The following is a 13327-nucleotide window of genomic DNA, read 5'->3' on the forward strand; positions in this document are numbered from 1 at the left end:
GCTGTGGGTGAGTGGAGAACACAAGCACTAACTCGAGGCTTTATAGTTAAAGCAATGAATTCAACTCTGAGGCCAAGATTCCAAAAATAAACACTTTAATATACTTTTAGAACAATCAAAGGCTTGCATTTAATATCACATATTTTCTTTTGACTAAGAAAACCCTTCTAGTTTAATCAATAAAACACTCTTTGGAGCAAATACTTTCTGTGCATCAACTCAACCTTCTTTTATTATGTTAACTGATGTTAGAAATCATGGCAATAAATTACTTGGAGAGTCCAGGTGAGAAATGTTTAAAGGACTCATCAATGCAGTGCTCATACTTGCTTCAACTTGGAGAACTGATGTGGAGTCTGGAGAACTGTCTTCTGGATGTGGGAGAGCTGATTTTCCATTTGGTACATAAGTTTTTTATTTAAACTCTTCCTAGTATTCTTATGATCTTTCAAATAGTATACACAACTATCTGCAAGTAGTTCTAACACTTAATTGGTCATTTTTTCTGAGATACCCATGTACAATACCCAGGAACAAAACCAAAATTACTTATTCACTGGTTGCAGACAGTCGGTAAATTGACAGCCTCTTCCTTTGTATCAATACACACATTCTTGTTACTGATATTTCTTCAAAGGGCCGACTAGCTTTTTTTTTTTTGTCAGTTTTGTGCAAGGTAATAATCAGTCATCTGCAGCTTTAGCCCATACTATGGTGTCTCCAAGCTGTCAGGCAATCTTCTCAGTTTTTTCTTGCTAATGAAGCTTCCATAACCCTTTTCTGACATTGATAGTGTCAGTTTGTGGCAGTATAAACGTGCATGTGTAAAGTTTCTCAACATGCTTCTCCTCTTGGGCAATTGCTGTTATATAACTATTTCTTTTATATTTCTGTGGATATACATCACACAAATATTCTATAATATATGCTTTGAAAAAGCTCCAAAGTGCTTCAAACATACTGGAACCTGCATATTTTAGGTACTCATCTTAATAGATAAAAATTACCAGGGAGACAAAAATTATTATTTTATTGGGTTGAGGAATAATTCATGAGCGTTTTTTCAAGTTAAAAAAATATATTCATAAATGAAACGCTTTCGCAAAATATTTCATGTCATTTGGTAGATAATTTTTTGCTCTAATAGATGGTGTGTTTGATTTTCATATGTCTTTAATTTTTGCTTTCATTTTCAGCTCATTAAATGGAATGTCAAGTGGACAAAATCGAGCATTTTCGACACCATCTGCTTTTCACATTTAATTTCTTGCAATTTCGTTTAAAACAATGCATACTATATACCTAGGTATTACATGAAATAAAGTATCATAATAAATGTTTTGGGTGTAATGTGTTCATGCATTGAAGTATTGCATGTAATGCTTGAATGAAATTATTTAAAAACACTCACGAATTATTCCTCAACCTAATATAATAAAATCCTATTTATAAATTTGTAGATGTCTTTGGAAACAATATTTTTTTTCAAAACATTGGTACTTGTAATATGCCTGCTTAGTTTTACATTCACCTTTCTTTAAACATTTCTAATATAAAGAAGAGATTATATTTTTGATGAGTAACAATTTTACCAACGAAAAGAAATAGTAGAAAAAATTACCAAGTGTAGCCATTTATAAGAAGTTAATTTGAATAATAATATGAACCTTATAAATGCAACAAATTTTTGAAGTGTGTGTGTTTTTCTTATAGCAAAGCCACATTGGGCTATCTGCTGAGTCCACCAAGGGGAATCAAACCCCTGATTTTAGTGTAAACTTATCACTGTATCAGCAAAGGCTAAGTTTTGAAGCTTAACCTTCCACATTTTCACCATTGGTATGTGGGAAAGCAAGAAAAACTTGTTAATAAAGAATATTTACAATCCAACTTTTTTTAATCATAGCTGTTTTACTATATTATGCAAGAACATCTGGCTTAAAAAAGTTACAAAAGAACCTTATGAACTTTTATAAACATATTATTTGAACTGTTTGTTTCTGTATCAAACCAAATGTGCATACATGTCCCTCCCTCATAACATAAGTCACACATAAATATTTTGACAAAATTATCATAATATTCCAATGAGTGGATTTTTTTTTTTCAGTTATCTATTGTGTATTTTACATAGAAAATGAGTGTTTCCACTCAATGTTTTACAGTTCTTCACACTGAGTAAGTAACAGGCAAAAGTACACAGTTACTTAATGATGCAATATACTGACACTACTGTCTTACAGTCAAGTTTGTAATTTGAAGAGTAAAGCTATGCTAACAATACTAACCAACAGACAGAAGTCAGTATTTATTGCAACCACTATTAGATGTCCACTTCATAACTGTTTTTTGATTGTCTGTATGGGGCACTGAAAGGTTTATCCAGTTATAAATTTATGCAAGAAGAGTCAAATGGTAAACATGTTTTCAGAGACTTGTGTCTATATCTGATTTATACAAGTTTGACACCAATTTTAACAAAGCACTGAACAGCAGATTTTGGGAAGTAAAATAGCCTACTAGAGTTTACAAATTGGTTTCCTTTCCTACATCTATTGCCCCAAATACTTGACATTTTCTATATGTTTAACAATAACAAGTTTATTAATAGCTGAGCTCTTAACAATTTGAATATACTGTTTAGTCAGTAGAATAACTAGGGCAATAACTTACTATTACAAATATATGTCATGTTAAGTGGAATAATTTTTATTAATTCTTATCTCATATATCACAGAAGTATTCTGAAAAAGCACTTTACTGGTTTAGAATAAAAGTCCAGTTGTAATGGTTCTTGTTAATGGGTTTCCTTTTTCAATTATTTGGTATGTGACAGTGGTTCTTAACCTGGGTTCAATCGAACCCCAGGGGTTCGATTGAGTCAGTCTCAGGGGTTCGGAGGAGGTCAAGACACACACACTGTGTGTGTGTCCGTTCCATTCATTCACTTCACTCGTATGATTCATGACATCATGCTCCACTTGGCCATCATTGGCTGCAGCTGATCACGTCACGTCACTTGACCTTAATATCTATGCTGCAGGGAACTTCGTGCGCTTAGCAAAAGTCACATTGATTTGCAGTAAATATTCATTGAGTTTTGTTTTTGTGTGAAATTTATGTTTTGTTGGTTTTGTTCTTTGAACACAGTGATATTGTGTGCAACTGATGTATTGTTCATTTTGTGCACTAATAAAATATCTATTTATGTTTTGAATTTGAAAAAATCATATTTTATTTGTCCAATTACGAAGGGCTCAGTGAATGCAAGTACGAAACTTCCGGGGTTCAGTACCTCCAACAATGTTAAGAATCACTGGTATATAATGAAAACATTTTATTTCTTGAAGTTATACTTCTACAAGTTGGTTTAACTAATGCTCAATGACAGGCTGAAATTTCCAGAAGAAAATGATACAACAATTTCATTTATTTGCAATTTTTTGTATTATGGTACTTCTCATGTCTATGATAAATACTTCATTGAAATAGAAACATGATATTCATATAAATGAAATAACACACTAATTAACAAATTTACCAACTCAGTAATCAATATTCCAATGGATCAGACTGAAAAAACAAACAAAACAGAGACTAGTGCAGTTTTCCAAAATAAATAACGTTTATGGAACTGTAAGTGATCTTATGCTCTCCAACAGGTTGATTTATCTTTAGCTAAGACCTCTAAAACTAACCAATTAGTCATTTTCTCATTGACAATCAAAATGAATGACCTTTGGTTTGAAACACCAATTTGTTAAATTCTGCTCTATTACACTTTACTTGTTCTAATTATCTTGCAACTTCATTCTTATTGTTACTAATAATCTAATCTCTCTCTGGTGATGTAACTGTTATGTAGTACACAGGGATTTCTTAGATGTAGACATTAAAACTATAAAAAGTATCAAGTTTATTCCCAACACGTACCTTCTTCCATGTTAATAATACAGATTTTCAAAACTAAATGTTTACTTAAATACCAAATGTGGCATTAACTGGCAGGTTACTTTTTTTTTTTTAAATTGGTATTTGAGTGCAAATCTCTGTTTACCAGTGAAAGTAGTGACACAAACTAGTGGATATTTCAAGATAGTGTGTGAATAAAAACTAGAGGACATTTCAAGATAGTTTATGGTTAAAATAGTGATAAGAAGTGGTGGATATTTCAAGATAGTTTGTAGTGAAAGTAGTGATATGAACTAGAGGATATTTTAAAACTCTATCTGGTTAAAGTAGTGACAAGAACAAGTGAATATTTCAAGACAGTGCATGATTGAGAACTTGGGTATTTCAAGAAAATGTGTGGTTAAAGTAGTGACAAGAACTAGTGGATATTTCAAGACAGTGCGTGATTGAGAACTTGGGTATTTCAAGAAAATGTGTGGTTAAAGTAGTGACAAGAACTAGTGGATATTTCAAGACAGTGCGTGATTGAGAACTTGGGTATTTCAAGAAAATGTGTGGTTAAAGTAGTGACAAGAACTAGTGGATATTTCAAGAGTGTGTGATAAAACTAGTGGATATATCAAGACAGTGTGTGGTTAAAGTAGTGATAAGAAGTGGTGGATATTTCAATGCAGTGTGCAAATAAAAACTAGTGGACATTTCCAGAAAGTGTGTGATTAAAATAGCAATAAGAACTACTGGATATTTCAAGGTTTTGTGATAGGTTCTGTTTTGCTTGTTTAAAATGTTTGTGTAGTGCGTAAGTATTTAAGGGAATAGCCATTACTTTGTAATATGTTATGAAATTTGTTTGTAATCAAACACACTACCCATCTCTATGGACTCTTGAGTGTTATACAAATTATTTGTGGTAGCTGTACAGCTACTCAGTAAAATTACACACACACAAGCACATGGGAATTTCAGCTAGAAGAAATAAGCTAAGTAATCTACCAAAATCTGGTATCTGATTCCACAGTGAAAATAACCATTACCCCATACTTCTTGAAAGCTTTTAAAATTCTCAACTTTGGAACAATAAGTTATGAACTTTCTATTGCCTTTCCATTTTTCATGATCATCTCTGTTGTCATGTATCTAATCACTTACAGATTCCCTGTGTATTTAATATATGAGATGCAGGTATTTGTACTTACATTCAAGTTTTTTATTCACACTTTCACTCAATAATATTATTAAACAAGCTTGCTGCACATTTATTCTATCATACCTTCCTTTTTATTATTACCATTTAAATTTGTAATCTTTCTAAGGTTTTAGTTGTATCAAAACCTTTTTTTCCAAAAGATAATGTTTTTTGTAGTTAGAATACTGCAAACTAGTTTTTAAGGTTTTAATGGTAATGATGGAAACAATTTGTTATTACCATATTTCTAATATTTATTATAAAACTTCTATTCCACCTGATAAATCAGTTGCAAATACTCTGAGATGTCGGTAAGGATATGGTAAGTTTGTTTTGTACTCTTGAAAAACCTTGCTTAATATTTAAGAATATCAGTTATATCAGGATTCCTAACTTCAAAATGACTAACCAATATCTCCAAGGTATTCCTCCTTATCGTTGCTGTCTAAAAAAGCTACTGGTAAAAGAGAACAAAATCCTGTTAAAAATCCAGTTTACGAACATATTTCAACCAGTCTTCAAACTAAGAAAAAAAATTAGTGGACTGATTATTATCGTCTCAGCAATCTGATTAAAAATCTCAACTTTAAAACTATTGCCAGGCTTAAACACAACCAGGACATCATGCTTAACAAACTAACTTCTATGAGAAAATCTAGTGATGTCAGTCCTTATGAGGTAATTTTTAATTTTTGTGAAATTAGTGACAAGAACCAGTGGATATTTCAAGACACTGCATGATTAAGAACTACTGGATATTTCAAGAAAACGTTTTGTTAGAGTAGTGACAAGAACTAGTGGATATTTCAAGACAGTTTATGGTTAAAGTAGTGACAAGAACCAGTGGATATTTCAAGGCAGTGTGTGATTAAAGTAGTGACAAGAACTAGTGGATATTTCAAGGCAGTGTGTGATTAAAGTACTGATAAGAACTAATGGACATTTTAAGACAGTGAGTGATTAAAGTAGTGACAAGAACAAGTGGATACAAGTTATTGTAGTGTGGCTGGGTTACTAAATTTTACTAATGAAGATTTATGTGATGTTCCTCATTCTGAACAACTGCAAGATGTAAACAAAGTTGAACAAATGATTCCAATAACTCTGAGCTTCTTTTTTTTGGAAAAAGGGAAGTTTTAAGAAGGATAAAAATCTTCAACTAAGATGGCCTGGCATGGCCAAGTGGTTAAAGCACTCAACTCGTAATCTGAGGGTTGTGGGTTCAAATCCCATTGCACCAAAAATGCTCACCCTTTCAGCTTTGGGGGCATTATAGTGTGATGGTCAATCCAACTATTCATTGGCACAAAGAGTAGCCCAAAAGTTGGCAGTGGGTGGTGATGACTAGCTGCCTTCCCTCTGGTCTTACACTGCTAAATTTTGGATGGCTAGTACAGATAGCCCTCATGTAGCTTTGCCTGAAATTAAAAACAAACCAAACTCAAAAAGATATATTTATTCAAGGGTTTTGAAAAAGGTAAAGGAATAGATATGAGAGTCAGTAACTACTGTTTTTCCTAAGTCACTAAGCAGTGGTCAAGCACTAGAAGATTGAAAGTTTGATTAAAGATGCTTTGCAAAATCATTTAACACAGCTTAAAATATTTTTGGAGAGATGTCATCATTTCACTAGGGGCAAATCTTGCCTCATTAATTTCTCGACATTTTTTGAAGTGGTTACAGCTTAGGTAGATGAGGGTAAAGATGTAGATTTGGTGTATTTAGATTTTCAGAAAACATTGAATGCAGTGCCACATAAAAGGCTTGTAGAAAAAATATCTCTGTAGGTATGGGGGATGGTTGGCTCATCAGATAAACGACTAAATGGAGGAAAGCAGAGGTTTGTTACAAATGGAATTCAGTTAAGGTGGATTAATGTCAAAAGGCAATAAATTTGATATCACTGTTTGAATTATGAGTACAATTTTGTGGGAATAACCTTAACAGTGTTATAGAAGAAAAAGATCTTCATGTTCTTGGTTCTCTCAAGCCATCCAAGCAATGAGCTGTTGCTAGTGCCAAGGAAAATAGGATTTTAAGTTGTATCTACAGAAATATTAAATTCAACAATATAATGTTTACATCCAGGCTACATCTGGAGTATTTTGTTTAGTCTTGAGCTCCTTCTCCAAAACTGGATTATTGGAAAAGGTCTGAAAAACACTACTGTGATGAAAATGTCAAGATCTCAGAAATTATCTCAAAAAAAAAAAAGAAAAAAGAGAGGGAATCCAATATTGGTGTTTAAGATTGTTAAGGAAATTGAAACCATTGATGCATTAGTCTTTTGTTTTTCTTTTTCATTTGGTTTGAATGGCGAGAATTATAAGACCAGGAAAAAAACACAAATTCCAGCAGGGTAGGAGCTGTATTTAACTCAGGCAGATTTAGTTTTTCTAACAGGGTGGTTGGGCTGTGGAATGGGTTGCCTTGAGATGTGTTAGATGCAGTTGATTTAAGAGAATTTATGGATAGGCTCCATAAATATTTGAATGATAAAGGGTGGCTTTGAGTGTTTTACTTTTATTTGAGAGTTTATTAAAGTGGATAGAATAGTCTAGATGGACTTACAGCATGTCATTTGTTGTCCTTAAATTATATGTATTATTGCATTATATAGTGTTTTTACTGAGTTTAAGACATTGCACAAGTTGTATTTCTCTTTGCTTAGGGAAATATTAAAAGACCAAGCTCAAGAATTTAGTTTATATTACTTTTTCAATATTTAATTAGCTACAACTCTACATAATTTCATACACATTTTAAACTAAAATCAGAAATGAAACTAAATATTACATTTCTTTTGGTTTTTCTTTCAAAGATCTGCTTTCTGCAATTTTTTCTAGTTCTTGTTTGGTTAACTCAGTTGAACTGTAATCAAAACCTTTAACACTGACTATCTTGGAATTTTCAACTCCTAATTTTCTAGCAAAGAAATGGGCTGAAATAAAATGCAAAATATAAATAATTTGAATAACAATGCACAAATATATATTCTTGTAGTAACTTGTATTATAAAACAAGACAGTAAGAAGAACTTGATTACGAAATATTTTGTTTTTAAATATATTAAATCAAATAAACTGCATATACAAACACTGCTATCCATGTAGTTAAGTATATTCAAGTGAAATGAACTTACTAGCTTTTACTTTACAAAACAATAAGCTTTACTCTAAGATTATACAACACTGATAGCAATAATTTCCAGCCTTCATATACAAGAATTAGTCATTTTTGCTCAAGACTTGTAAATTTAACAGTGTATAATTTATAACTTCCAGGATAAAGTAACAGGATTTATTCAATACAGTGTACTTCACAGTAAAATCTGTGCATGTAATATTCTATTTACTACATGAAAAAAAACAACACACACTAAGATACATCATTTACTTAAATAAAATACATGAACCTAATCATGTTAACTATTTTTTTTAGAAAACACTAGTTTTAATTTATAAACACAGAGAAGTATGAATAAACTATGGTAATGATACAAGGCTAGTGTTTATGTGATGGTCCTGGTTACTGACTGTTACTCTCCTTTTGTTCAACAGACTGAGGTAAAGGATTAACAAATTATAACATATTCTGGCAATGCAGTGAAACAACAATGGTATACAGTCAAAGCTGCATTGAGGTACTCTGAACCCTTGGCACCCTTATCTAAGGACCCTCAAATAGGATTTTTACAAGGCCAACTCACATAAAATGTTTACTAATAAATAGCTTACATTTCAATTGATTGAACAGCATGTTTTATATCATGTGATGTTACAAATAATTAAAAATTTAGTTGAAGAAAACATTTTTTTCACACAAAAACATGGTGGGAGCTAAAGTTGAATTTCTAACTGCTCAAGTCACATCATTAGAGAGCCAGAAATGTTCTTACAGAAAGACAAGTTTCTCAGATGTTCACAGGAAATTATTCTGTTATTCCCTGCATTATGCACTAAAAACGTATTTTGCAGACTAAGTAGCATTGACATAAAGTAGTAGAACTAACACAGAAGGACAGCTGACAGAAAAAAAACAACTACATAGGTGAGTTATATATTTCTTGTTTTTCTAATCTATTTTTATTTATTATAAAAGCAACTAAGAATATAAAATTCAGAAACTTTTAAGTTAAATATGGTTAAATTATGAATTAGGTAATATAAATAAATATAATGATAAAATTTTTCTATGAGGTAGACTCACTAGCACAAGCTTTACATAGCTTTGTTAGTGTAGCATCTGCTTCTTGTTACCTCATATTTTGACACTTCTTATGCAGAACTTTTAAAAATCATGATCCAAAATGTAATAACAAAGTGTAATTATAAACAGTTGTATAAGACATTTTAATCTATTTACATTATATACAGGCAGAGCTATCCCAGTTCTTTCATGATTTATGTACCACAGCCTAGGGTACCAATGCCTCAGCCACAACAGTCTTCTTTTCCTGTGGAAATTTGAGTTGCTTTTGTGCAAATATCCCATACCTTGCCAAAGAGTAAGGTAGATATGGCTATAAATATCAACTACAGTGTACTAGGTAAAGGAAAGCCAACAACAAGCAATGAATACTGCTGCTAAAGCTCTGAGAAACTAGAAGAGTCCAGTTTAGACTGCCAAATAAGTTTGAAAAGTGCAAAGAACAACTTACACCAAAAAGTATAATGATCAGCCCAGCTCTCACAGGACTAGATGTTTCTTAGTATATGCCTATAGGCATATAAAGGTGAGAAACAATTTCTAGCTGATACAAAAGCAGCCAAAACATTCTTAGTGAAACCACTACATTCAACACAAGCTGAGTGCTGCTGAATGAAGAGGTCACATCCAACAATGTCTTATAGCTTTGTTTACAGGATAATGTAGTCATCATTACTGACTTAAGTTTTAGCATCAGTATCCTTGGGACAGACATATTACAAAGTTTGTCAGTCACTTTCATCTGTGCAACTGGCGTTCCACAGTAGTTATCCAATGTTAGCTAGAATGACCACAGTAATAACGGATTGTATGAGTGTTTATTAGAAAGAAAGTAAAAGTACCCACAGTTACAGAAGTGGTGTTTCATGGTTTATTGTAAGAAAGTCTAGTGTACCTGTACCACATACTGTAATTATAGAGTTCACACATGAAATAAGCTATTTTGTGACTTGACATTAGGTCAGACATTTATCTATCTGAGTGGGGGATAAAACCCCAGTATTGTTCTGCAATTATGCACACACTCATGGCATGGTTAACAAAGTGATAATGTCATGGTTGCATCCACAGTGCCCACCTAAAAGTCAATATATGATTACCAACACATGCTATTTTGGGATTTTGCAATCTAGATTCAATACATTGGCAGTAATTCAATGAATTATTTATGAAACATGCCCAAGTCTCTGGGGAACCAGAGTTAAAACTGAATTGAACAACAGTCACACAGATACAGATGATGCATGTGAGATTAAACTTCTGCAGAGGCTTCCCTAGGGATTAGCCAGCACTGAAGTAAAGGACAGGATCATACACCTTTTCAAGGATTTGGTCACCTCCAACAATCACTGTCAGGAAGGAAGGAAGGTATATCCAGATTTTGCATTGATTTTACATGGGTTGCAAATATTCAATTACTGCAAACAGATGAATGTCTGGATTCAATGGAAGAAACTTGTTAGTTCAACACAACAGACTTGTAACCTATATGTTGAACTAGATGTTAAGAGCAGATCTGAGATTGATTTCAACATAAGAGATGGCTTACTCATATTTCATGACCTGCCATTTGTTTTATGTAATATGCTCACCATGTTAGAGAATTTAGTAGACCTTATACTGAGTGAGCTACAATAGGAGAAATTCATAACCTGTGTCAATGATATTTTACAGTTTAGTCTCATGCTCAAGTCTATGGCTGAGAACCTGAAAATGGTATTCCATAGGATATATATATATATATATATATAAAATGTGGTTCAACTGCATATTGCATTCAAATCATTTTGTGACAACTCTACATTAACAGGCATGAGATACATCCTCTTGATACATGTGACTCCCTCTATTCAGTTCCATTGAACTATCACAAATACATTTTAATTTTAGTACAGAAAAATTGTAATTTCTGATATAGTGCATTACCTCTTCTCACACAAATAGCTAGAATCCCACATTGAAAAGGTGGAGGGACTGGCATGAGGAAAAGAAACAAGCATTCTTTTAAGTGTCAGAAGGACATCCTAAGAGTAGATTAGCACAGTAGAGGATCATATGTGGAAGACTGCACCACTTCTATACCAGGTAGATAGCAATATTATAGAAATGAGTGAAAATTGGAAGAAGTGCATTAAAAAGCAAAAGAACAATAGTTGGAGAGGAATTCAAACCACAATACTGAAGTCTCAATCTTATGGGATACATCAATGTGAATAAGAGTAAAAGGATGTGCCACTAGGTGTCAAGTGGTTAGGGTGCAATGGACTGTACAAAGCAAGTCAACTGCATTCAAAGCCCAGCTGCCTGGAATCAACATTCACATGATGGCAGGAAAGATGATCATATCAAATCATATCAACTATAATCCAGAACCTTGCCATCTGGTGGAGAAAAGAAATAGAATTATACCATCTCCACCTTAAGTTCAACAGACTGGAGGGAATCTTGTACCCCATCTACCCTGGTCTATGAACAGAACGTGACAGAAAAGTGACAAATTGTTTTATGAATCCAGGAATCTGACATCTGAATGATTGGTATAGTAAAGGTGTATCTGTAATGTAAATTATCTCACTCAAAACTTATCCAATTGACACTGCCCTCAACTCAACAACATTTTGGAATAAGAAAATTATTATGAGGTAGTGTAAAAGGAAGAACTGTATTAAGCTGGAAGCTCTACCATCATGACCCACAACAAGAATGGAGGGAACAAGAGTATAATTGAGTGAGGAAACAGACATTTATAGCATAAGGACTTACATTAATTGGATCAGCTCTGAATGTAAAACCCAGCCACTGACATCTACACAGGGGTATGATGAGGGATCCCAATCAAAGAGGTGAACTGCAATTTTGACTATTCACTCCAAAGCTACAGCACCCCTCCAAGATAAACCCATACAGAGATGGAACATAAGACTGGAGTACATCTCATCATCTACACTAGCAGAACACTACCACTCTCAACTGAATAGTTCTATCATTATTTATATCATATATCATTATCACATTCAGAAGGATGCCTCCATGGTCCATCATCCCAGCAGCTTGGAACTAGAAAGTAGTAAGGAATTCCATACTTCACTGGAAGAAAAAGAGAGAGAAAATATGGTGGAGAGTCTTGAAGAACATCAATACAGGAGGCAGTGCAATGAGAGGCCATGAAAAACCCTATTTTGAAAAGCAGGCCACTACCAATTTATTCAATTTAAGGAATGGCATGGACTAGCAACTACCCCTTCTGAATGAAGCAACCATATCACAAGAAAAATCTTAGAGTAATTTTGTAGAATATACCATCTCCACAGTGTGCATTTAGTGGTCACAGAAATTATAATATTTAAGTCATCATGGCCTTATAGAGTGGCAGCTACAAAGAAAAAGAAAAGATAGGTAGGTAGGTATTTCATGTTTATTGGCACAAAGCTACTAGGCTATCTGTGCCAAAAAGATGTAGTATCCTATAATGATATATGGAAATGAAGGTAAAAATACATAAAATATTAAAAATTAAGACCTGCCAGGAAGACTGAAGCCTAAAGTTCAAACGTGCTGTCAGTCACCTGAAGTTGGCCTTTCCAGTCCTGGGTTCAGGTCAAAATAAAATTAAAATGTCTAAAAGAAATCATGCTAAAACAGTGTATAGTCCAATAAAAACCTTAAGTTAAAAAGACTTAAGACCAACTGAGGTGGCCAGTATCACATATGACATTGGCTAATGTCAAGGGCAAACCTACCTTAAAAATATGTTTAAAATGGTATCATCATTCTTGGTTGTAATGACATCATGATAATAAAATATGTAAGATTATGACCCGAGTGTCACACAGACCACACATTGGTGCATCAGTACCAGATAAAAGGAAGTGGTGAGTTAAAAAACTGTGACCAATGTGTAGCCTAGTCAAAACAAGTTCCTCCCTTCAATCTTTACAGAAACATGATGACTAAAGAGCTAAAGAAGGCTTGGTTTGAAAAAGCTTATTATTTCCTTGCTCACTCCAGATCAACTACCAA

The 13327-nt window shown here is 33.2% G+C and overlaps 1 protein-coding gene across 9 annotated transcripts in view; it reads right to left on the bottom strand.

Moving 5' to 3' along the window:
* Positions 1-7797: 7797 nt before the first annotated feature.
* Positions 7798-13327, bottom strand: part of LOC143233615 (uncharacterized) — a 38353-nt gene continuing 32823 nt past the window's right edge. For all 9 annotated transcript variants that reach the window (XM_076470011.1, XM_076470013.1, XM_076470006.1 and 6 more), the window contains one exon: positions 7798-8039. In XM_076470011.1, coding sequence (XP_076326126.1) covers positions 7891-8039 — 149 coding nt within the window. In that variant the 3' untranslated portion in view covers positions 7798-7890. The remainder of the gene's footprint in view (positions 8040-13327) is intronic.

Source organism: Tachypleus tridentatus, chromosome 12 (genome assembly GCF_004210375.1).
Source record: "Tachypleus tridentatus isolate NWPU-2018 chromosome 12, ASM421037v1, whole genome shotgun sequence".
Classification (NCBI taxonomy): Eukaryota; Metazoa; Arthropoda; class Merostomata; order Xiphosura; family Limulidae; genus Tachypleus; species Tachypleus tridentatus.